Source organism: Patella vulgata, chromosome 1 (genome assembly GCF_932274485.2).
Source record: "Patella vulgata chromosome 1, xgPatVulg1.2, whole genome shotgun sequence".
Lineage (NCBI taxonomy): Eukaryota > Metazoa > Mollusca > Gastropoda > Patellidae > Patella > Patella vulgata.
This window is the reverse complement of record NC_065879.2, coordinates 33,022,726-33,050,277: the sequence shown is the minus strand read 5'-3', so window position 1 is coordinate 33,050,277 and position 27,552 is coordinate 33,022,726. Positions and strand designations below refer to the sequence as shown.

Genomic DNA, 27,552 nt, shown 5'->3' with positions numbered 1-27,552 from the left:
ACGTATGTTCGTTTTAAATGGGGTATAGTGTATGGCCTATAAAAACATGAAAATTGATTAAATAGGCCCTAATTAACATAATTTGCAAAATAAGCCAAAGTCGCGCGTACCACGTTTCGTTTGTAGGCCTGTAGAAGCAATAAGGCGAGCGTGGTACTGTTTTTTGCTCTTTTCGTTGTGACCCATTTGTGTCCATTTCTAGATGCCAAAGAATAGGGAATTGGCTCCTTCAGACTTCAAAATCCTGTCACATTTGATTTAGCGGTAGGTCTATTCAGTAGCCCAATTGGTGCAAAAAATAGGACGTGAAACCCCATTTTATTCATTCATTCATTTTTGTATAGTAGGCTATCTATCACATTTTGAAAAGAAACAGTTTAGAACAGAAAAAGTTAATATTCAACATTGTTTTCGTTTCGTTTCTTATAAGCAATGTTAGCTAAAATTTTTATGACTCACGGTCACTCTCCGAACTGTACCATCAATCACGTGATAATAACAAAATGGCAGCCGAAATAAAGCCGTCGAATACTAATAAACAAGGAAACGTCAGAAAACCAGTGTTATTAAATAAACTTGAAGGATGTGGAGATACGGTAAATATGGCAATATTAATTCCAAGAGAGGATGGAGTCATAAGTGTTAGTGACGACAAGTAAGTACAATTTATATGGTTGATGTAAGTGTAATGGTCAACTTTAAGGACTTCAATTCAGTTTCTTTTGTCATTTTTGGTTCTTGATACTTGATGCGACTCGACAAGATTCAATTCTTAAATCAAGAAAGCGACGCCTTGTCTTTCTTTTCACAACTACAGTATATCTTTATGTTGTTGTTGTATAAACTTCTGATAAACACTGAGTATTTATTTATAAGTTGGAACATATTTAATACGTTTAAAGTCAAAGACAAAGTAAAGTATACACTCGCTATATTATATCTAGTGATCTACATTTTGCACCAAATACGAGTATTCCATTGGGGGTTGCCATGGCTTGACCACACGAAGATTCGATGCATCACAATTCCTGTCTCTGTGCATGCCATACCAACATCGGAAAACAAAAGTTAAATAATGATCAAAATTTCAAACAAAATAAATTCTCCTATTGTATGACCATTTACATGGCTTCCAATGACAACCAATCAGGGCCCTTATTCACGAAAACTTAAACTAAGATACAATCGAAATTTTAAGAAATACTGCAATTCGATTGGCTGACCAGTAAAATCAATTTGCATATATCTAATTTGAATTTTGGTCAGCCAATCGAATTGCAGTATTTCTTAAAATTTCGATTGTATCTTAGTTTAAGTTTTCGTGAATAAGGGCCCAGGTCTGTAAGTAAAGGTCATCAGAAGCATAAAAGATGATTGAAATGGTATTAAGATATTTGTGTTGAGGTTATGCTATTTAAATCATTGTATTTTACAGGACTATGAGAGTATGGTTAAAAAGAGATACCGGACAGTATTGGCCAAGTATTTGTCATTCAATGCCATGTAAGAAGAGCTTTTTTATAATATTTTCTAAACCTGGTACTGAAACATGCAGAGGCGTGCTGGGGCCTCCAATTTGAGGGTAGGCAGACCAAACTTATGACACTTTACCGGGGGGGATGGGGCAGCACAGGGACATTTTTGGTTCAGTGGAACGTGCTTGCTTCTGACATACCATACATCGACACTTGGGATAAGATCTGAACATGAACATATTTAACAATGATCAATAGTTTCAACAATGCATAACCCGAGGAACAAATTGTTTCTTTTTTAATTAGCACCATATGGTTGTGACATTAAGATAGGTACTGTCTCGCACTGTAAATAACCAAACTGCCACACATGTTGAAATGGTAATGTTGCATTACAGACAACATATTAATTTGCTTAAGTTATATAGAAGTTCAAATTTGTATTTTGGGTTATGTATATATTGTAGATACTATTTTGATAATGAATAGGTAAAGTTGCTTTTATGCACAATGCATGGTGTATGCTTGCCTTCATTAGCCCGGTTCGTGCAGAGAAGTAGGATGTTAAACCCTATTTACTATAAGTTTAAGTTCTTTGTTTTGATTATTGAGAAGACTAGTAATATCTGATAATTACTCATAGAGTTATTGCCCTGATTATATGATAGAATCCTGTCATCATGCCAATAATATTATACAATAAAGATTTTGAGCTTTTTATTTGAGTGTATGTATAGCATTACAGTCATAGTAGTTTGCTCAGTGACTTACACTTAGCAGATTTGCACTTATGTTTATCTTAGATATTTTTTGTTTTGACAGCTGAAGCTGCTTCTATTGATTTCAATGGAGAAACCAGGAGATTGTTTGTTGGATTAGACAATGGAACCATATCAGTAAGTTATGATATGTTAACTGAAATAAAGAATTTAAACTAAGCAGTCGATTAAAGGCCGTTTCTTGGTCCTAATGCTTGATTATATTCTTTCTGTAATCTTATATATGTAAATGATCACTTTTGATACATGTGTATTGATCATACATAATATATGTTTATATCATTTAAGTTTTTGGTAGTTGATTTATATAAGTCATTGTGGCTTATTTCAGTATCCTGTGAATAAAATATTGTTTAAATAAAAGCTATGTTAACAACTGCCCGATTTGATACAAAATGCTAATGATGAAATACAACCACAACATATTGCTTAATAAAGGGCTCACACTGGCTTTCAATTTGTTTCCATCAAAATGGATAATAATTTTTATCAGGGGCGTAAATTTACACCCCCCCCCCCCAGCGAAAAAAATAGTTGGTCGCAAAAAATAAATGCAGTCGGTCGCAAAATAGGTGCAGTCGATCTCAAAATAAGTGCTCACTGAATTAATACAAACAATGCCAAAATAGAAGGAAAAATCAAAAATTTTATGTATTTGCGTGAATCTGTGCACCTAAATTGCATACGTCATGCTACTCACCCAAAACCTTAGTATAAAATAACCTTGTCAACTTATCATGTTTGCAAAAATGTCTTTTACCCTTATTCTGTTGTGAGTTGGTCTAAGTAAAAAAAATTCCCCCAGCGAGAAAATTGTTGGTCGCAAAATAAGTGCAGTCAGTCGCAAGATAAGTGCAGTCGATCTCAAAATAAGTGCTCACTGAATTAATATAAACAATGCCAAAATAGATGGAAAAATCCCAGATTTTATGTATTTGCGTGAATCTGTGCACCTAAATTGCATACGTTACGCTACTCACCCAAAACTTTAGTATAAAATAATCTTATCAACTTATCATGTTTGAAAAAATGTTTTTTTACCCTTATTCTGTTGTGAGTTGGTCTAAGTAAAAAAAATTCCCCCAGGGAGAAAAATAGTCGGTCTCAAAATAAGTGCAGTTACTGCAGTCTGTCTCAAAACTATGCACCAGTGACTGACGAAATGAATTAATGAGGTAAACAAATAATGCCAGAATAGAAGGGAAAAACCTCAAATACTTAATATACGTGCACCTAAATTTCTTACGTCACATAGTCGGTCTCAAAATAAATGGTCACTGCAGACAGGTTTCAGACTAAATGAATTAATGAGGTAAACAATGCCAAAATAGAAGGGAAAAATTTTGTGTGAATGTGTGCACCTAAATTGCAATGGTATAGTATAAAATAACTTAGTCACCTTTTCATGTTTGAAAAAAAAAATTCCCTGTTATGAGTATGTTGGTCTAAGAAATTGAGAGAGCTTGTTACGAAGATTTTGATAACTTAAATTATATTATTGGTTGTTATATGAATAACATTAGTCGAACAGTTGGTAAGAAGTTATCGGAAGCATAGTTTGTTTCAGAAATACGTAAAAAATCTTTAAATTATGAAATATTGTTATGGTGATCTATTGAACTTAAGAATTTTTACTTATTGCATATTTAATCCCAGTAGAAATTAAAACGTATTTTACTCATGTTGTAAGTATTTTCTGACCATTAGAATTCTGCAAAACCTTTCCCAAGATCCCAAAGTCCAGTAAATGGCTTTTTAGAGAAGAAACAAAGTACATGTAAGCGCTCCCGTGAGACAAAGTCCCCTCAGACCCAGTCCCAAAATTAAAAGCTCAGTTACATAATCTAAAAATTTTTCGCGCCTACACCTCTCAATTATATTGTGTCATTATTCTTCAACTCCTCTGTCTTTATCTCATCACTATCATATTCACAGTTAAGGTTCACATAAATTTAATTACAAAATCAATAATAATCATTATATTATATGACATATACTTTATGGCAACTTGAATAAAACTGCTTTCCGACGAGATAACGATCGGCAAACAACTATAGGCAATACGATCTATGTTCTACCGGGACGCACAGTGTTATAGCCAGTACTTTGTTGACATTCATTGTGGGGTGTGATTGTGGATGGCACCCTAGATTTGGAACCGCCCACCCCTCCCCCTATTCCCAGCTTCCAGATCAGCTACTGGCCCATAGAAAACTATCATTTGAGGTGTTCGGTATGGTGGCTGTTAGCGGCCATTCAAATGAATCTAAATCGTCGCCTTGTGAAGAAGGCGACAAGTCGACAAAATTGACCTGACAAGTCGACGAAATGAAAGCGACGATCGTCGGGTTATTTTGTCGTGTCGGCGGGTTGATTTTGTCGACTTGTCGCCTTCAACTTATTCACAAGGCGACAAGTCGCCGCACGATCAATTTAAGCTGCCTTTGTTTAAATAGGCCACGTATCAAATGAAGATGACTCAAGAAATTAGCGCATTTACCGGTAATTTGGATAACCCCGTAATACTTGATATCCCAAACTTAAATACAGAAACACAAATGGTGCCAGTCATTTGTCGATATATTCATTATTAGCTATATATAATAATAATAACCATTTCTATACATAAAGAACAACTACAGTGAATATGGAATTTTCCGATGACTATGCATAACATGTACAATAGATCACACTCATTTCTCTGTCAATCAACGCTTGGTATCTTATTATCATGTACCGTTCGATGTACTACGGGTGTAGTAAATGAGGTTAAACTTCGCCGTGAAAATCGCACGGGATCATTCGTGGAGTTCCTGGTGCCGTTTGGTGAGTGATTAAACTGTCAATGCTGTTGTTGTTGTTGTTGTTTATTACAAATTTAACGTCCAATACATAATGCATGATATTATGGACAGGTTGATTTGATTAAGTTATTTACTTAAATAAAAAATAGAAGTTAGGTAAAAACACTAAATAATAAAAAGTTCTTGTATATCTAAACGTCACTTTAAAACAGATTTAAAATAATTAAAAGCTCTTGTATATCTAAAAATCACTGTAAAACACGGTTTTTACATATTAAAAGTGTTCGTCCAATAAGTTCCATATTGTAAAAAATTAATTAAGAGTTCAGAACTTCAAAGTTTAAAAGTTGTAGGCACTCTAAATTGGATCTTAAATTAAAATGAATTACAAAGCAAATTATTCCGTAGTCAATTGTTTTATTTAATTAGGGGGATTAAGGAATCCTTCAGGCGTTAAAGAATACACACGCCGGCTGTACATAGGTAATTAAGGAATAAACATTCCGAATATGCATTCGGTCACTGTGACGTCACTGGCGTCTCAGGGGATTAAGAGTGTTTTCGATAATTGGCAAAGCCGTTTTTACGGAAGGTCTATTTTTACGACTTTGAATGAAAATAACTGAATTAAATTCAACCAGATTGGCGTGAACTTGCCGTAAAGTGGATATAGTAACCATTGGCTACACGTATCTCAAATCTTCCGGGACCATCTTATCTGCACTTTAACTGCAATCAGTGCAATCACTAACAACCACCTCTCTTTTATTAACAATTTATCCATATTATTATTTTGGCTTTATTTTGCAGGAATTTATTTTAGCAGATGATTTCAACAAATTATCACATGTTCGAGATTATCTAGGTAAATTTTTATTCCTTTAACTGCCATTATAATCTTTGATTACCGAGAAATGTTTATACATTTTTCACAGAACAGTAAAAGGCCAGGAACTGAAAGACATACGCGACAAGCAAGAAATATCTGACTCTTCCCCTGGCCACTTTGAAGCCTCCATCAGTTAATGGCAGTTAAAAGATGTTGTTTGGGGCGGGGGTCATCTTATAGCTTATCCCACCCCTTTCTAGAAACTGTGTTGATATCAATACTATTTGACAATATCACATGGCATCCAATGCGTTGAAAATAGATGGAAACGTCTTTGTTTTGGACATAAGTTTCAACAAGTAAATTAAAGAATGATCTGGAATGCATCTATTGAAAGCCAGACAAAGGCAGGATATGCTTACTTTTTCTTGAATAATTTCATCTGTGTAATAAAGCCTGGTTTCATTATCTGTATGTATTCTAGTTCACAGTTTACACTTGTCTTTTTGTTAGTTACCTCAAAAGAAAGGAAAACTAAAATTTAACCAATGTTTCCTCTATGTATAAACCTATCTTTCAAGCTACATATGCATATATGTATGAGTTTTGGATTGATATGAGTTTCTCACTTTTCATTTTTATGAATTAATTTTAAACCCTTACTTTAATTCCAAATTGTCTCATATCAAAATATTTAGATATTAATAATTTGTCTTTCAGCACATCAAAATCGTGTGAATAGTTTAAAATTCTCATTAGCCTGTGAATGGGTGCTGAGTTGTAGTAAAGATAAATATTTTCAGTGGCATTGTTCTGAAACGGGTAGACGACTTGGTGGCTATCAGGCATCTGCTTGGTGCTTATGTTTAGAGTATCCTTTTATAAGATTTGTCCAAAGAGGCAAACTCATCAAATTTGAACAACATTTCATGTGATCATTTTATGTTCCTCCTCTAATCTAAATGTTTGTATAACATTTAAGGTCTAAAGAAAGACCTGCAAAAGGCAGATTTAGCTCTTGTATAATGTATGGTTAAATTACATATGAAAATATACCTTATCTATGAACTAGATTTGATGAACAATCTAAATATGCATTTGTTGGAGATTATTCAGGTCAAATATCGGTATTAAAAATCAAAGACACAACATTTGAACTAGTTATTACTTTAAAGGGACATTCAGGTCAGTATTTTATTGTGGAAGTATTCTCAAAAGCATTATCAGAACGTTATGAGATTTTTATTTAATAGTAATAATCAAGGTATACAGAAGAAAGAAAATTATGTTTTTTTTGATGGTATTTAGTTGTCTGGGGATAGTCCCAATTGAAGATCTAAAAAGGTCTTTGTTACTTGGCAGAATATTGTATTTCATAATTATCTATTTTATAGTATAACACTAAATTACATTATACAGGTCACAATTCTATGGAATACAAGCTATCATTATCATAGCTTGATAATGACTAGAGAAGCCTAGTCGAAATGTCGCTCAGTAAAAAGCAGTAATTGTATTCCATAGAATTGTGACCTGTATACTCTAGTTTAATTACTAAATGCCATTGAAACAGACTAAATTACATGTATAGTCTGTATCTGTTTAACCCTTTCATGCATAAAACAATGTCCTGTCTACTCCACCTATAGAATAGAAAAATGCATTATATTATTGGATACTTTGCATACATTTTTGATTTAGACACTTCCTGTTTCAAATTTAAAGGCTGTTTCAAATTTAGAGGGGTGTTATTTTGAGGTATTCATGTCCTGAGACCATTAAGCAGGGCTTATGTCGACTTTGCAACAGAGAGAAACTGCTTTTAACTAGTTGCATTTTTATACGCCCACATTTTCATGTGGACGTATTATGCCGTTGCCCCTGTCCGTCCGGACGTCCATCCGTCCGTCCGTCCGTCTGTCCGTCCACAATTGTTTGTGGACTCTCTACAGGTCACAATTCTTATCCGATTTTGACGAAACTTGAAATATAGGTTTATCCCCAAAAGATCTCGGCTGCTTTCGATATTGGCATGTATCGGATCGAAACTTCATGGATTATGGCCCCTGATTGTACAAAAAATCATGTTTTTAGCTTGTGGACCCTATAAGAGGTCACAATTTTTATCCGATTTTTTTGAAACTTAAAATGTAAGTTTATAACCCAAAGATCTCGGTTGCTTTCGATATTCGCGCATATCGGACCGTAACTTCCTGAATTATGGACCCTGATTGTACGAAAAATCGCGTTTTTAGCTTGTGGACCCTATAGAGGTCATAATTTTTATCCGATTTAAAAAATTGTATTATTATATCACCGTTACACCCTAAGGAAGGTTGAGTTCGAATTTCGTGAAAATCGGCCAAAAATTGACAGACAAAATGGCCGCCGTTCGTTCTCAAATAGCATAAAAATATGGTATATCAAGGTTGTGGACCCTATAGAGGTCCCAATTTTATCCGATTTTTTTGAAACTTGAAATGTAAGTTTATAACCCAAAGATCTCGGTTCCTTTCGATCTTCGTGCATATCGGGCCGTAACTTCCTGAATTATGGCCCCTGATTGTACGAAAAAATCACATTTTTTACCTTGTGGACCCTATAGAGGTCATAATTTTTATCCGATTTAAAAAAACGTATTTTTATATCACCGTTACACCCTAAGGAAGGTTGAGTTCGAATTTCGTGAAAATCGGCCCAAAATTGACAGACAAAATGGCCGCCGTTCGTTCTCAAATAGCATAAAAATATGGTATATCAAGGTTGTGGACCCTATAGAGGTCACAATTTTTATCCGATTTTGTTGAAACTTGAAATGTAAGTTTATAACACAAAGATTTCAGTTCCTTTCTATATTCGCGCATATTGAATTGTAATTTCCTGAATTATGGCCCTTGATAGTAGGAAAAATCACTTTCTTGTTAGCTTGTTCTCTATCCATCTCTCGAAAATGTGAGCGTATCCTGCCTGGCAGCCGCTGGTTTTTTCTCGGTGCTATCAGTAATTGAATTCAGAGCGCTCATGTCGACTCAAAACTGACAATGGTTACACTTAAAAGGACAATATTGGTGTCAGTCATTATCACATATGTGATATAACTGGTTACATACGTTCCAAATATAAATATTAATACAGAGATCATTGCTACGATAGATGCATTGTGAAGCTTTCAAGAAAGGCAAAAGGAAAACACAAGTTATCCTTCTATATAACTGACTGAAGTGACGAGTGAAAACAGATACACAGGCGAATTTCTGCTCACTAATAATTCATTCGAAGACCAAAAATTGTTATGTGAGGCTGTGAGAGGATATCTGATAATTCAAAAAAGTAATTTAATGCCACTGGATAAGGAAAAACGTGAAAAGTAGAAATAGCCCGTAGATTCCCTTGTTTTTATTCATTCTATACTTTATAAAAACATAGTAATGCACAGACTTTTTCTATTTTTCTCGAATTGACATTTACGCATATCTACAACCTCATTTTGATTTTTTCCGTGAGTGACGTCAGAGACGACAGACGTTGTGAATTTCCCTTTAGAAGGCTATTGCAACTGAGCACTGCATTCCATCATTTTGACTAACTTGAAGCATAAACATGGTCAATTGCGTTGCTTCAGGGATGTACTAAGAGTACGCTCATTTTTCAATTGTTGCACAAAGAAAGTAGGCTAGGGCATATAAAACTGTATTACCCTAAGGCTAGGGTAAACTTATTGGAATTAATAGTTTTTCTCTGATATATTTTCGCTGATGAAGTGTGAACATCAATAAATAAAGCGAAAAGTTATCGAGAATTGAAGGACTGTGATAAGGCAAGGTCCTTTGACCTAATCCGAACACAGCCTGCAGCGATTGTTTTTCTTCACTAGAAATGGTATAATATTCCGAACCATCATCGTCACCGTTGTTGCTCGCATTTCTAATTGGCTCATACTGATAGGGAAGAACATTAGGGCGAAATCTATGGATATAACACTTTTAAAATACCAGTATTGTTAATATGTATTCTGCCTTCTGTCAATTTCACAAAAACATGACTATCACATTTAAGCTATACACAAAATAACCCACTTTGATATTTTTCTACAGGTAGTGTCCGATGTTTATCTTGGGATGCAGATCGTAGTTTATTATGTTCAGGTAGTTTTGATCAATCTGTGATAGTATGGGATATTGGTGGTAAACAAGGCACAGCCTTTGAATTACAAGGACACCAGTAAGTCGGTTATATTTTATTGAATGAGTTTTTGATGTATGATTCAATGAATTACTTCACAATCTATTTCTTGCTTGTAAAACTTCATTTTCAGTTTACTTAAATTCGTATTTTGTTCCGGTTTAATTTCGGTTAGTCTACAGTGTAGACTCTACACTGCATGAAGATCTGCTACTTTTTATTTGAAGTCTAGATTCAGCTTGATATCATAATTCCTTGTAACTATTTGTCAGGTTAACTGTGAACACAAACCTCTTTAAAATTTTGTAAGACCTTAATTAATGTACAATCGAAAAAAAAATATGGTCTAAACTTCAATAAAGTAGGATTGCTAAAACCCAAGGCCTAGTTTTACCTCAAAAACTGACTATGCACTGAAAATTTCTACTGATTTCAGTTGATGTGTTGACAATAAACAGAATAATGCAATATTGTACATGTATACTATAATTTTGTACCTCTATTTAATTTTGTCAGTGATAAGGTTCAGGGTTTAGTGTATGCTCAATCCGCTAAACAGCTTTTATCTGGCTCTGATGATTGTGTGTTGGGTGTATGGAATATGGATACAAAAAGAATAGAGGTATGCAAATTGTGGAAAATCATTAAAATAACCCAATTTCGACCAACATCATTGGTATTAAATTTATAGATTTTATAAATAACATAAAAGAATTTCAGAATATTATGTTCTAAATAAAACACGCAAAATATATTTTACTGGTTTTGAAATTTTTTATTGGTTCTAGTTTTTCTCGCTATCCAACTAATTCACTAAGCAATGAACAAATTGGTAAAGAAATGTGATGTTAACCAAATTGTGACATCATGATTTCACACAAAAGTTGTTGTTTTTACTCATCTTATCTGGTATGTTTACCTATTTCGTGATTAACTCTGTTTTGCTCTGGTCTGTTTTTAAGAGATCAATGTATCTGGTAATGCTTCTCTCTTAAATTAATTGGTATTTATTTCAGACGCCTGAATGGACAGAAAGCAACATTTGTATGAAATGTGAGGCTCCATTTTTCTGGAATGTTAGAAAAATGTGGGAAGAGAAAATAATGGGCAATAGACAAGTGAGTGTCTGTCTATTGTCAACAATTACTTGTGGGCACCTCTAGGGGCTAAAGCGATAATCCGATTTATAGGCAGTCTTTAGGTTTTTGAAATAAAAAATTAGATTATGGCCCTATGATCACATAAAAAAATCTTATGGATGCTCAAAAGTATAAAAACTGACAAAACATTACTCATTATTTTGACTTCCCCCTGGTCGTGAGCCCTGAAAATATCCTTAAATGGAGAGAGAAAGTGTCCAATTTTAGTTTGAATACACCACGACAGTTGTCAACAAGTTTGTTTTGTGGGTTTTTTACAAAGTTCTCCTACTTCATCTTTATATTATGACAGATTTATACAGCAAAATAAAAGACAAGGGTATCTATTTATGAATTATAAATTAGACTGATTTCCCTTAATTGCCTAACTATGTACAACCACAACAGGTTAATACCATCAAAACTCTTGAATAACATCTATATCAGAAACAAGCAGTAGATAGCAACCACTTTCCGGGTCGAATAACAAGGGTGGAAATGTTGCTATCTGACTTACACATCAATATTATAGCCAAGTACTTACGATGTGCATGTGTAATTCCAAGTCTGTGCTTATTGGAGTTTCCCCCTAATTACTTTACAGAAAACAGGGTAAAACATTAATAGTTGCCATGGAGGTATGTAAGGAGAAAATGATGACCTGGGTTTTATACATCCTCCAAATTTTTATTATTTGACAAAAAAATCCCTAGTAATAAGTTAACGATTTTGTACCACTAATCATTGAATATATTTCAAGCTGTTTTGTATATTTCAGCATCATTGTCGTAAATGTGGTAAAGCTGTATGTGCTAAATGTAGCAGTAAACAGTCTACGTTACCTGCAATGGGGTATGAATATGATGTCCGGGTGTGTGATGATTGTTTTGTAACAATAAAAGATGAAGAGTAAGTTACGTTCTTTTTAATCAATTTTATACACCCTGCTCACAAATTTTGTCTTGGATTTTGAATTGATTGATGAAAAGAAGTAAGGTCTAGCATTGATTCTGTTGGTTGTTATTTTGCAGTGTTACCTTTGCCAAATCGATGCATACGTTTTGTATATGACTACGCCTTCAGTCTACTAGCCAATAAAATAAAACCAAGTACGAACAATCCAAACCATTGCTCAGTCCCATTTGTACATAAAAACATGGTTTGAAAATTGTATGGTATAATCCAAAAGTATTTGATTGCCACTGCCACGTAGTGTCAGGTTTACAACCATTTACTTTCCAATGCAGTGTTGATTAAATTTAGCCGATGGTTTATATTTATGTGCTCTGTTGATAATTTCTGTCAAATATTTGGTTTGAGTGTGAGTCTAAAATAAACTAATGCTATGCCACAAAACACCTAATTTACCTAAGCTGTTTAAAAACTGACATCATGTTCATTTAATGTTTAATATTTAGATTCTGATGCCTAGATTTTCAGAAAATATAACAAGGTGTTCTGGGGCTGAATTCTTTAATAAATGTATAAACATGATTCTGTTCTCGTATGAACCTCTGTTTGCATGACACATCAAGGTATTATTTTGGAATGTTTATTGGCATATCGTTTCCATTATAATTTCTTAAGAAATATATGTAACATTATCGATTATACCCATTAACCATAAACAGATTTCGGCAATGGAAGTAAAAAATTAACCAAAAAGGAAAACAAAGTCAAAATATAATATTTATTAGGGGATAAATTAAAGATGTATCTAAAGACATATGGTTCAGTCAAAACAAGTCAAAATATTATATTTATTCAAATACAAAAATTGTTTTTTGGATATAATCTGAAAAAATATAGTAATAAAACACATAAATAAAAACATGGCTAGAAATAAATGTTCAAAATATCCTATAGCACTACACGATTTCTCATAGACTTTACACTCAGTACACTTTACTCTTCTGTGTTTTTTTTTATTATCTCCCAGTAGACCATTATGCTTCCTTTAAAAAATTTTAAATTTATATACAGACATAGTAAATAAAAATAGAAAATACACAGAAGGTACCATAAAATCCATAAAACCAGCACTATTCAATTTCTCATAGACTTTACAATACTTTACATTCAATACACCCTGTACTCAAAACACTCTGTACACTATTATTATTATTATTATTATTGTTCGATTTATATAGCGCTTCATTACATATGAGTGTTTCTAAGCGCATACACTTTACTCTTCTGTGTTTTCTTTATTCTCTCCCAGTAGACCATTATGCTTCCTTTAAAAAATTTTAAATTTATATACAGACATAGTAAATAAAAATAGAAAATACACAGAAGGTACCATAAAATCCATAAAACCAGAAAAGCTACACTGATAAAAATGCCAAATGCTTTACATGTAGATGTCATTCTATATGGAGTCGTTCTTATCTCCCAATGTATCTATTATATCTCAGTCTTGAGCATACTACTTTCCGGATCATCAGTAATTCTTTAGTGTTGTTATCTTTTTCACATAGACTGGGGTTATAACTCAGAATCTGAAATAATAAACAGAAATGAACAGGTTGTAACGTCTCGTTGCTACAATGCTTCAATGCTGAAAGCAGCAAATGATATTCTACTTCGTACTCAAAACCGTCTATGATTACTTACCACCTGCTCTACCGTCCTATAAGTTTGCTTGTCCTTAATGTCTTTGAGGTCGTACTCAAATACTGCCTTCCGAACTGTTTTCTGGAAATAATAAAAGCATTGAGGACAATGCTATCCTACAATTAAATGTTCACAGATTCACTCAAAATAACTCATTATTATACCTGGCAAGAATTTGTTCAGCAATAACAATAATGTGACAATTTATACTCACGTTAAAATAGTTCTTTGCATCCTTCTCTGTTTTGGTGTGTTGGTTTGAACTTCCAGTAATCATAAGTTCTTCACAGGTATATCTTGTGATGACTATATCAGAAGATGGGTAGCTTCTTACTTTAGGTGTTGTCAATGGTGCACTTGACTGCATTGTAGTCTTCAATGGAACTGTGGTAGCTTCAGACCGGGACATCTATGAAAAGAAATAATCACAAGATAATTCCCAATATTCAGTCTTCCATGATAAAAAAACTCCTGTCAATTGGTGTATTTAAATGCCATTATTTAAAGTGTGGATTGACTCAAGATCTACCCAATATTACCTAAAACATGGTCATGATTAAAACTAGATAATTCACTTTGGTTAAAACTGCCATAATTTGGTCGTAACGGCCAAAACATTGGTCGTCTACCAACCATATATGCGTGCACGCTGTTTCGTAACCTGGCTGTTTCGTACTTAGTTCATTCGTACCTCACTTCGTACCTCAAATTGATTTGTACCTTTTCCGATGTTGTTGAAATCAGTTGAAAGAAATTGAATATGGTGAACGAGAATTAGAATATGCACGAGATTTGTAACTCAAATTGATTAGTTTCTTTTCCTAAATCCAACGGCTGCGCTAACTTTATAAAAATGGCTGCCAAAGAGAATTAGAATACACATGTGATTTGTACCTCAAATTGATTCGCATCTTTTCCTATATGTTGTTGAAATGAATTGAAAGAAATTAAAATAAATCTATATGTTGTTGAAAGAAATTGAAATAATAAACGATTACCTGCCTTTTTTTTAATCTGATCTTGATTATCGAACCCATTCTGCTCAGTGAGTTGTGATTGTTAAAGCAGTTTAAAAACCGATTGAAAAAGTATTTAATCTGGTGTTGATTATTGAACCCGATCTGCTGAGTGAGTTGTGATTTGTGATTATTGACGATGATTGATTGGTGGTTGTTAAAGCGGTTAAAACGATTGAATATACTAAGAATTCCAAAATCAATTTAACTCATTGTAAGGTGAAACTGCATGCTTTCTGATATGGTTGGGTTATTTGAGCCTAAAAATAGAAGTCTCCAAAAGGTGCCTAGCTGTGAAGATTGGCGTACGCGTTTTTTGATCTGTTATATCATGGACCGTATATACGGTTATATCACGGGGTAATTCTGTTATTGAAACCCAACTGCATGTAAATGGCTTTCGATCGTAACCGATGTAAATTTAGTAAAATGCTGAAGCAATTTTAGTTTAAACATATCCTTTGTGTGTGAATTACTACTATTGGGCAGGCTGTGTAATATCACAGACCTAATATAAATAAATGAATACCTGACTGAGGCTATTATTTCATCAAATAAATATGCCCGTTGTTATAAATCGCTGTTATCGTTTTATGCTATGTTAATAAATAAAATAGTTTATAAAGTATGTTAATGTATGTTAAGTATGTTATGTTTATGCTATGTTAATAAATAAAATAGTTTATAAAGTAAATTGACGTCAGTGTTCTATAATTGTATGTTCTATAGCCGAGTCCGAAACGTCACCTACCCGGGTCCGAAACGTCACCTACCCAGGTCCGAAACGTCACCTACCCGGGTCCGAAACGTCACCTACCAGGGTCCGAAACGTCGAGGGCATATTTGTTGGAGTCACAAATGACGTAAGTCCGAAATGACGCGGGACCGAAATGACATGTAATCATTATATCGTCGTAGCTAATTCTCGTTCGGCAGCCATTTTTATAAAAAAAATTGTTCTTTTTAATATTTTAACAGGCTGTGGTATATGATTTAAATGTTTCATATTCATGTAATTATCAATGCATAAAATTCGCTTTATGTTATTAAATCATTGTAGCTAGTGCAGCCGTAGGATTTGATCAAATCGTTTAATATGTTTCATCTTAATTTCAATTTCTTTCAAACAAATCTCGTGCATATTCTAATTATGGCTCGGCAGCCACCTTTATTAATTTAACGTAGCCGTTGGATTTGATCAAATCGTTTCACCTTTATTTCAATTTCTTTTAACTAATTTCAACAACATAGGAAAAGGTGCGAATCAATTTGAGGTACGAAGTGAAGTACGAAACGGCTCATGTGAGGTACGAAGGAACTAAGTACGAAACAGCCACGAATAAGCTAACAACCACATAATATATAGAAATCTTTGATAATTTTGATTTGATTCTACAAAAAATTGTACGATAATCTAGTTTATCTATTTATAACTTTTAGCGTGAAAGTAAATTAATAAATACTATAATTTCTACAAACTATTTTATGGCAATGGATTTTGTTTTTGGTAGTGGGTTAATATCTTTTTAGTAGATATAATTGAAGTACAGTATTGTCAATTTTTCACAAAAACGGAGTAGTATTCGGTATAAATACTCCTGGCGAATCGATACTAAATTTTGAATTTTCACATTGGTAAATAAAGATTATATTATCTCAATCTTATAAATAAATGTCTTACATTAGATGGCAATTCACTAGCACTGCTCTGCTGATCTGGTATCCAAAAAAGCACAGGTTAAAAGTTCACACTGATAAAAAGTATTATAAGCACAAGTTAAATGTTCATAAATAAACAGTATTATAAGTATTCCACTATCGCAGGTTTCAACTGAAGATAATTCGTTCGTTCGTTCGTTCGTTCGTGCTTGGTGTTTAACGTCTGCTTCCACATAAGTGATATCGCAGACAAGACATAGGAAGCTGATTCCTGTTTTTTAGAATATGATTTTGCAATCTTTCCATTTGGCCTTAGACCATGGATTTGGTTTAATGGGAAGTTCTTCCCTTTATTTAATATAAAACATATCGTTTGGTAGATGATCTCGTCTGCTTCTGGATTGGTAGATGTCATCGTTTTAGTGTTTAGGTGCCAGGCCCGTCTTATCGTGGCCTCCCCTTACTCCACTATCCCACTCTCTGGGTTTGGTATCAGTTTTATTTGCGGAATAGTGTTTAGGTGCCGAGTTCGTCTGACCGTAACTCCCCCTTACTCCACTATCCTGCTAGTTTGGTAGATGTCATCTTTGTGGGGTTTGTGTTTAGGTGCCAGGCCCGTCTTATCGTGACCTCCCCTTACTCCACTATCCCACTCTGTAGGTTTGGTGTATGTTTTTGGTGGAATAGTGTTTAGATGCCGAGTCCGTCTGATCGTGACTCCCCCTTACTCCACTATCCTGCCAGTTTGGTATAAATCCCCTATGTAGTTTAGTGTTTAGATGCCGGGCCCGTCTAACCGCGACCCCCTCTTACTTCACTATTCTACTTAGTCCAACTGTGTCCATTAGGGCGTGGATTTGTTCGAAGATTTGCAGTTTCAGATCTGGTCTCGGGAAGAGTAGGTTCTTAGTGTTGAATGGTATGTTGTTGGTCTCCATTGTTCTCACTAGTTCCCTTCTCTCCTCCTCGTATACCTCGCAGTCTACCAGGACATGGTTGGTGGTACATTCTTCTCCGCACTCACAGATGATGACTTGGTGTTTGTAGTCTCGCAGCCGCTCTTTCACCCTTAGCTTCGATATAAGTCTACAAATATCTCTTCTAGGGTGATTGAGTGTTGTCTTTGTGTAGATCTTGTCATCCAGCCGGAATCTGTATGTGTCAAGTTCAACGAGATTTAATTCCCAGATTGAATTGACCTGTCTTTTGACCATACTGTAGATTTCCGTGGTGCTGTACTCTATGGTGCGGAGTGGTGGTGTGTCCTTGAGACCTTCATTAGCGAGTCGATCTGCTTCCTCGTTTCCTCTAATGTTGACATGTGATGGAATCCACACGAGTTCTACTTTGCTTCCCTTCTCTATAACCCTATGGTACAGCTGCCTGATTTCCAAAATGACTTCTGGTCTTGAGTCCGAGTTGTCATTTTGGATTGAAATCAGACTGCTCAGAGAGTCGCTTGGAATGACGAACTTACTAGTCTTTTGATGGGAAATCCGTGATATAGCGTCACGAATGGCCACAAGCTCTGCAGTGTACACCGAACAGTTATTGGGCAGTTTCCTGCTTATTCCTGGTGCCCCTTTCAGGATTGCGTGAGCCATCCGTGTACACATGGTCCCAGTCATCAGACGGCCAGTTGTCTTCCAGGTGTTCTAGAGAGAAAGCACGTGCAGCAGTGGGGTTGTTTTTCTTGTCAGTTTTCTGAAGATAATTCCAATGAACTCATGTTTTATACAGGTATGAGTGGATGTAACCCAGACAGGTGACTCTCGGTGGTCATTAATAAGACAATAGCATTTGGTCAATCAATGAATTAGTTTAACTTGTAAATAATGGGCCTTTAATACTCATTTGTATATTCTAAAACATGGTTTTGGCAGGAACCTATAGCAGGTGACTATAAGAAAACAAAAGCATTTGGCCAATCAAAGAGATAATGTAAATTGTAATAACAGACATTTATTACTTAACTGTATACATGTATTCCAAAACATTTGGTCAATTAATGTAAATTGTCATAACTGACATTTATAACTCAAGTGTATATTCACTTCCTGCAAATTTGTATACAGCAATCCAGTGTATACACAGAGTCTTTCATTAATGTGGAGATCTAGAGGAGATTACTGAATGATATTATAGTGATTAAAATGGCATAAATGGTTTAAACAATATAATATCCCTTTGGCAGCTGTACCAGAGGGTTTTAGAGAAGGGAAGCAAAGTAGAACTCGTGTAGATTCCATCAATGTCACCATTAGAGGAAACGAGGAGGCAGATCGACTCGCCAATGAAGGTCTCAAGGACACAGCACCACTCCGCACCATAGACTACAGCACCACGGAAATCTACAGTATGGTCAAAAGACAGGTCAATTCAATCTGGGAATTCAATCTTGTTGAACTTGACACATACAGATTCCGGCTGGATGACAAGATCTACACAAAGACAACACTCAATCACCCTAGAAGAGATATTTGTAGACTTATATCGAAGCTAAGGGTGAAAGAACGGCTGCGAGACTACAAACACCAAGTCATCATCTGTGAGTGCGGAGAAGAATGTACCACCAACCATGTCCTGGTAGACTGCGAGGTATACGAGGAGGAGAGAAGGGAACTAGTGAGAACAATGGAGACCAACAACATACCATTCAACACTAAGAACCTACTCTTCCCGAGACCAGATCTGAAACTGCAAATCTTCGAACAAATCCACGCCCTAATGGACACAGTTGGACTAAGTAGAATAGTGAAGTAAGAGGGGGTCACGGTTAGACGGGCCCGGCATCTAAACACTAAACTACATAGGGGATTTATACCAAACTGGCAGGATAGTGGAGTAAGGAGGAGTCACGATCAGACGAACTCGGCATTTAAACACTATTCCACCAAAAACAGACACCAAACCTACAGAGTGGGATAGTGGAGTAAGGGGAGGTCACGATAAGACGGGCCTGGCACCTAAACACAAACCCCACAAAGATGACATCTACCAAACTAGCAGGATAGTGGAGTAAGGGGGAGTTACGGTCAGACGAACTCAGCACCTAAACACTATTCCGCAAATAAAACTGATACCAAACCCAGAGAGTGGGATAGTGGAGTAAGGGGAGGTCACGATAAGACGGGCCTGGCACCTAAACACTAAAACGATGACATCTACCAATCCAGAAGCAGACGAGATCATCTACCAAACGATATGTTTTATATTAAATAAAGGGAAGAACTTCCCACTAAACCAAATCCATGGCCTAAGGCCAAATGGAAAGATTGCAAAATCATATTCTAAAAAACAGGAATCAGCTTCGGCTCTCCTATGTCTTGTCTGCGATATCACTTATGTGGAAGCAGACGTTAAACACCAAGAACGAACGAACGAATATCCCTTTTTCTGGTCTGGATGTTTAGGGAAATTGTAATTAAAAGATGAATATCACAACAGAGAAACTTTGATTAATAAAATGATAACTCATTCTTGGTTTAACTAATCACTTTGAGGATATAGAATTTGACCATAACACAGGCCATTTGGAATGACCTAGTGGTCTAGAGTGTCACGCTTCGACCTCTAGCTGGCCGGTCACCTCTGGCTTGCGGTTGTGGTTTCGATATCTGGTGTGATCGTATGTGGCTTGGAGATAGGGGCGCCTTCTCAACCTCGTGGGTTTACTCCGGGTACTCCTGTTTCCTCCCACAGCAAAGACCCCTGCGCGTGCGCTAAGATCTTTAAAATGAAAATAAGGACAACTTGTCTGCGATATCACCTTCGGTGGAAGCGGATGTTAAACACTAAGAACAACAACATTACTTTACGATTACAGGTAGTAGATCAAGACAGGTTTGTTAGACATCGCCAGAAACTTTAATTGATTAATGTGCTTTCCAGTAAGATTTATGAATTCTGAAATCCACCTAGAAATATACTCAACATATTAAATGGATATTATATTTTGCAACAAATATTGGTTCAAAAGAGAATGGATGCGTATTTAATATCTACACATTTAGTAGAGAAACCTGGGCCCTGTTTCACGAAATCTTATTTAAAGCTAAAATCCAAATTTTAGTTGATACGTCAATTTTGATTGGCTAAGCACTAAAATCAATCTAATATTATCCAATCAAATTACTAAAATTTGGATTTTATCTTAGTTAAAATTTCGTGAAACAGACCCCAGACCCGTAACACAGAATCTAAACATTGTCACATTTTCAGTAATTAGGCAATATAATCGAAATACTAAACCCAAAATGTACATGATGTCAGGTAATTAAATCATTGGTTAAATTTAATCACATCACAGCGAATTATAAGGTTCACCTACCAATTAAATATGATAGATAATTAATCATGCATTGATTAATCAATATCGCTGGGTTGATTCTTTATGATTTTTATCTACCGGTATTTCCAAATCATGGTTTGAAAATAAAATCTTCTGTGACTTTAAAATTGAAGCAGTCAAGAACTTCAACACCCCCAGTTCATGAGTATGTATATTGTCATACAGGACCTTTATTAGTTGGTTCAGCTTTCTTGTCTGCGATATCACGTATGTGGAAGCAGACGTTAAACACCAAGAACTAACTAATTAACTTGTGGAAGTGGACCTAAAATATAACTAACTCACACAACACTCCTGTAAATAGCTTGTGTTTTTGATGAATTTATTTGTTCATTGTTTCATAGACTATGATCTGTTTGCTTGCTTATTGTCAGATCAACAACTCTGACAGCCAGTGATATATCTTCTAATATATAGAAATTTTGTAACTGTCAGTTATTTGATTATATTTCAGTAAAGCTCCACTAGCAACATTCCATGATGTAAGACATAGTGTAGTTCACATGAACTTGGATGAAACACGCAAACTGCTCATAACTGTTGGTAAAGATAGAGTAATGAAGGTAGGTAATGGAATGAGGTATGACATCTTGTCAACCCAATACTTTGGCCATTTTGAGACTAACCCATGGTAATTTACATTTCTATGGATATATGTACAAAAGGATAATTTTGCCTGGTAGGCGGCTTTACACTACTCTGCATTGAATTCCACTGACAAGACTCTTTTAAATGCACACCAATGTGTACACAAGTGAATCTCATTTTTTAAAACCAATCCAAATGACTATATAGGCTTTACATATGACAAAATTCCTGGTAGGCTTTACATGTGAAAAAATGCCTGTAAAAAATACCTGGTAGTTTTCCATTGAAGAAGGGGGGTTGGATGGCTGAATGGTTAGCATGTGCGTGCTGTATGATAAAGTCTGTATTGAGTCTTCTGGCATGGTTTCGAATCCCCGGTTGTAAGTGACAAGGAGTAGAGTCGCCTTGCCAACCTCGTGGTTTTCTCCGGGTCCTCCGGTTTCCTCCCACTGCTAAAGACCCCTACGCGCAAGCAAATTATTGAAATAAAATTGAACCATGTGTTAGTCCCAAAATGACCTAGTTTGTGCTGAGTGGACGTTAAACCCCATTTCTCTCTCTCTCTCTCTCTCCATTGAAGAAATACCTGGTCAAGGCTTTACATTGTGAAAAAATACCTGATGGGCTTTACATGTAAAAAAATACCTGGCAGGTTTTACAGGTGAAAAAATAACTGGTGAATCTTAGTTTATTGTAAATATGATATATTTCATAATTCGATTTGTTTTCCTGATGCAAAACAAAAAACAATACTTAAATAAAATGCAAACCAAAACATATGAATTAATATATATTTTTTTTATTTTCAGTTGTGGGATGTTAGCAGTATATTATACTGATTGTTACAGAAGATTATTTATTTATTTTAAAATAGGCATTATCCCACATATATCATACATGATATTGTGTGTGATATTATGGTACATCAGTCACTTCAAAAGTATTGATAGTCGGATGATATATTATCTACGCTAAATCTAAAATACAAAGTCAAAGAACAAAAAGTACTTAATTTTGTCAAGTTTGTTTTTCCTTGTTTTTCTTTTGAATCATAGAATTAAATTTTACACTCGGTTAAATTTGAATTATAAATAAAGTAACACAACCAATCACAAGCATAATTGGTTTGCTATTAATTAAAAAAATAATTACCATAGATAGAGACTGTCACATAGGCTCTGAATAATCATCATTGAATTCCAAAGATGTGCTACTTGAAGTGTTGCATATATTATAACATGTGTAAGTTTTCATATATGCTTTAATAAACCGTCATTTAAGGGACATATTTCAAAACAATAGGTGACTAATTTTGGTATTACAGGTATCAATTTTATTTTGCTTCTGTAATTGTGTCCCTTTAAGACTAACTGATGTCTCAGTCATTAGATATGGGAGTTGCAATTTTGGGTTTAGTTACAAAAAATTATTTATAATCACGAAATGACAAAAATACTCATTCAAGCAAATATCCAATAACTGCCTGATTCATATGCATGATTCTTAAACCTTCCATCTGGGACATGAATTATGTTAAGAATACATAGAATATTTTACATAATATTGCTTCTATGCAACTTGTTGAAAATAAGATTTTCATATTTATTAATAACATTATCAGATTTTTAGATTATGAGCATGATAAACCAAACTTGTCTAGTCTTGATCATTCTAGCACAAATAGGCTTCGAGATATCATCCCCTGTTGACTTATCTTGTGTCTTGGTGGTAAATCATGTCTCATAGTTGTACAAGGTTATTTGATATCAATAGTGTAATGTGTTACTCTAGTTGCTGCAAACAATTTGATTGAATCAATTAAGATATTTTAACAACAGGAATAGGTCCACCCCAACCTATCTAGTAGTAACCATAATTACAGTATGTCAATATATCTGACTTGAAATCATGTGATAGCAGAGGTAACTCCATTTGATTTGTAAGTTTCAATAATGATATTCAAGACTATGAAACTGAATGAACAAGACTGGTAATTTGATATTCAAGACTACAAAAATGAATGAACAAGACAGTTAACTTGTTGTAGGCCTATTGTGGATTTTCTGTTCAATGTCTAAGATTGCTGTATATGTTATGATTTGTTGAAGTTGACCTTGAAGCAGAGACATTTTGTGCTGGATTGATTAAAACCAAAAAACTTATAACCCATACATTAATTATGATAAGAACCCATTGAATATATTACTACTCATATTGATATTTATTGAATGATCGCTCAATTAATTGAAAATAAGATTTTCATATTCATACATTTCATGAAATTATTTGATAATTTATCTACATGTATAACAACAATAATTGCTATAAGTTTCAACGAATAATAACTCTTGGTGGTTTTTTTTGTAATTTGTATGTGACATGACATAAAAGAAGATACAATATCATGAAAGATACCTTCTGTGTGATATGATGATATATTTGGACCAAAAACTAATTTATCTATCAAAAATTTGCTTCAAATCCCCCTCAAATCATAAGAAAACTACCCCATGCGGTGAGAATCTATTTTTATTAGCCTTGCTTATCAGTGACTTTATTGAATGAGAAGGCTTTTCAGCTCGTATTTGTCATTAGTCACTGTCAATTTACCATAAATATTGAACCTAAGTAAATTCTTGGATTAACCAATGTCAACTTCCCTTTCCATTGTTAAATCGCAGAGTCTACTGGACGTTTCATTCTGTCACTCAAACAGACAAGCTGCCTTTTAGGGATACTCTCACCTTTTTTGTCTTGTGTGTGCCCCATGGGTGTTTTGCAGGGAATCCAGTATTCTTCTAGTAAGAATGCCTGTCTCTACTTTTATTGGAAATAACTACTTGATAAATACTTTTGTGGGGAATGTATCTTAAATGTGTATATTTTTTTTCCAAATAATTATATGAAAATTAAATTGCTAATGATAAAAGAAAAACCTACCAATTACATAAACTCTTCAACGATATAAAGCACTATAATATAGAAACATTTTCGCTTTCTGTTTCACATTTAATAATTGTATATTAAAGCCCCTCTATCACAATTGTCGAAAATTTGATCTATATTATTACCATTTATTACATTCGTTTAAATGTAAAATGGGGTACAATATAAAAAAAACCCCAACATATGATTTTGACCAGATCAGGAGAGATTTATCACATTACTAGAATTTGGAAATGCATTTTGATCTGGTTGAATGAAATAGAATTGTATTGTACTGTTACCTATGCAAGTTGTAGATTAGATTCTAGGTTTATATGTGACATGCAGTAGAGTAGTTTGCCTGAATTGTGGGGTTTCTTCAGGTGCTCTAGTTCCTTTCAACGCCTACAAGCCCCAGCATGCAAGGAAATGATTGAAATAAAAATATACCATATATTTGGGCCGAAATGGTTAAGAGTCGAGTAGACTTGAAGTCATTCACCACTTTCAGATTTTCAAATACATGAAAAATTGAAGGCAGTTACCTCTCTCCCCAATAAATTTTTTCTGTCCTACCTTAATTAAAACAAAGTCTTAATGATTATACACCAAAAAATTGCTGTTCTCAGGTGATCTGATTGGCAGATTAGATACCATGGTGAATAGTTATGGTCTAAAGTATTTATAAACTACATATATAAAACTAGTCACACGGTAAAAAAACCTGCTATTCCCATTATTATGTACAAATATTGTCATATTATGAATATTAGAAACATTTCTTTCATGTTATACTTTCAACTTAATTAAGTAAAACTTTACAAAGTTAATATTCACCCGATGTTCATTTGATTGATATATGTGTGCCTTTTAAATTGATTTTTAAATACAGATATAAAACTAATAACATTTGTGTGTAAATTATTGTGATTTTAGAAACTTGCTTTTGCTTCATGTTTTGCTATAGTGGCAATTAATTGTAATATATTTTCCCACAAGATATTTGATTCAGATTTTTATATTAAGAGTTATTACCATTCTCAATAAAGAAAGAGAAGTAATTAATCGTGAATAATATCATATTTGAAATAACCTTAAAATCATATAATGATTAAAAATCCAAGTACTAACCAAGTTACAAGTGTTCATTACACACCTTGAAATGAGCTCAAAATATTTGTCTGACTCCTAAATTGACACATTTGTCATAAATTTTACATATAATCTACTTTGAACATGCTGGATTTAACAGTAAAGTCAAATTAATTACAAATTAGTATTTTACCAACAGATGAAAGCACCCAAAACGTCTTTAATGTAAGGTGAGAAATATTGAAAACATATTCTGATTTATATCTTCAATTATATGCTTTGTTAAATAATTGTTTGTAAAATTTTTTTTGCATGCTAAATCGTTTTGACATTTATGATTTGTACAGTTATTAGAATCATTAGTTATAACATAGGTGGCTACCTGTACATATTCAGAAGGTTGCTAGATAGGTTTACACTTTTTGTATTGTATCCAGTGCTCTATTTTCGTATCCCTATGTGTTAAAAATAAAAGTAACTAAATAAAACAAATAACATTTATTTGTCAAATATTAGGGAAAATGTCCCTTCCTTATGGTTTAGGGGACAAAGTATTTTTAATTCCTTGTCCCAAAAGGTCCTGGATTTGTACATGTAAAAATTATATAAATTAATATGTCTGATACATCTAGTTGTAGGACCTCTTCCAGAAATGTTTCTGTCACAAATCATAGAGATCCTGTTTCTTTAATTAATACAGAATGTTTTTATAGTTGTTGTATTTAACACAAGATGCAAGTAACTGTAACAATCATTTCTTCCAGGTAAAAGTTTTATTAAATGTTGTCATTAGTTTTTATAACTTAAACACATCATTCATGCCATTAAAATATTCATAACTTATAAAATGTTATTTGAGTTAATTTGAAACCAGATCTATAAAGAGGTTTAATGAACGCATTTATTATTTTGAAGCAATCTTTGAAGACAACTGAACTCTTGACAGCTCACTATGGACATTAAGCTGTTTCTAACAGTTATTTATTTCAACATGTAGATCAAAATGTGTAAATAAAATGAAGTGAAAAATAGGAGTGTAACTGTACCCGGTAATTAGAACCTTAGAGGTCAACTTACAGGACAAAAAATGTTCTCAAATTATTTTTTGCTTAGAGAAAGGGGCATGGAATGTTTTTGTTTGATACCAAATTAAAGTTTAGATAATTATCTTATACAAATATTTATTTATTAGAAAGCTTTTATTGAAATAATACCAAAGTAGGAAGATGGATGACTAATATTTCTGGCATTTTACATGAAGATGGACATGTGCTCAAATTTTTGTGCTGAATTTCATTCTTTTCAAGATAATGTCATATTTTAAGCACTTGCAAATGTTTTCAATTCTGTCATGGAAATACTATAGTATATAGTTATTCGTCTGCACCAATATATTATTGAAAGACTGTAAAGTATTGTCTTGTAAATACTATGTACAAAATATATACCGCCTACAATTTATTTAAAACAGAAAAAAAAATTCTGTCCCCTTTTGTTATTTGTTAGACTATATAAATATATTATTATGTATAAATCCTACTAATATTATTGCGGTAACACCAATGTAAAACATTACTTATATTTTTCTTTTGTTTATTAAGACTGTATCAAATAAACTGTTGAAAATTAATATACAGTTGTTGTTATCCATAGATATGGGGTTGGGGTCATATTGTATGCTCATATTTGTTTTTACTTCATACTACATTAACTTCTGACATATTTCCTTTGAAGTCAGCATTCAGAAATGAAATGCATCAACTAGATTAATGAAGATGGGTCACCATTCAGATCATGAGATGAAATGGTGTGTAAGGTTTCAGCACCAACCCGGTTAATGAAGATGGGTCACCATTCAGATCATGAGATGAAATGGTGTGTAACGTTTTAGCACCATCCGGGTTAATGAAGATGGGTCACCATTCAGATCATGAGATGAAATGGTGTGTAACGTTTCAGCACCATCCAGGTTAATGAAGATGGGTCAGCAGTCAGATCATAAAATTGTGTGAATTTCTTGACTAATCAATTTGTCTGTGTTGGTATATGTGGTGAATTGTGGGAAAGGATATATGGGAAAGATTCTGATATAAATAT

At 34.0% G+C, this 27,552-nt stretch overlaps 1 protein-coding gene across 1 annotated transcript; it reads left to right on the top strand.

Moving 5' to 3' along the window:
- The first annotated feature begins 481 nt into the window (after window positions 1–481).
- LOC126808839 (WD repeat and FYVE domain-containing protein 2) lies at window positions 482–27,085 on the top strand. The gene is made up of 12 exons (XM_050533829.2): window positions 482–655; window positions 1,436–1,503; window positions 2,298–2,371; window positions 5,869–5,923; window positions 6,608–6,758; window positions 6,960–7,072; window positions 9,982–10,108; window positions 10,586–10,691; window positions 11,086–11,187; window positions 11,987–12,117; window positions 21,305–21,413; window positions 22,248–27,085. Exons 1-12 carry the CDS (start codon window positions 504–506, stop codon window positions 22,275–22,277), a joined length of 1,218 nt encoding a protein of 405 aa, XP_050389786.1. The 5' UTR covers window positions 482–503; the 3' UTR covers window positions 22,278–27,085.
- Window positions 27,086–27,552: the final 467 nt, after the last annotated feature.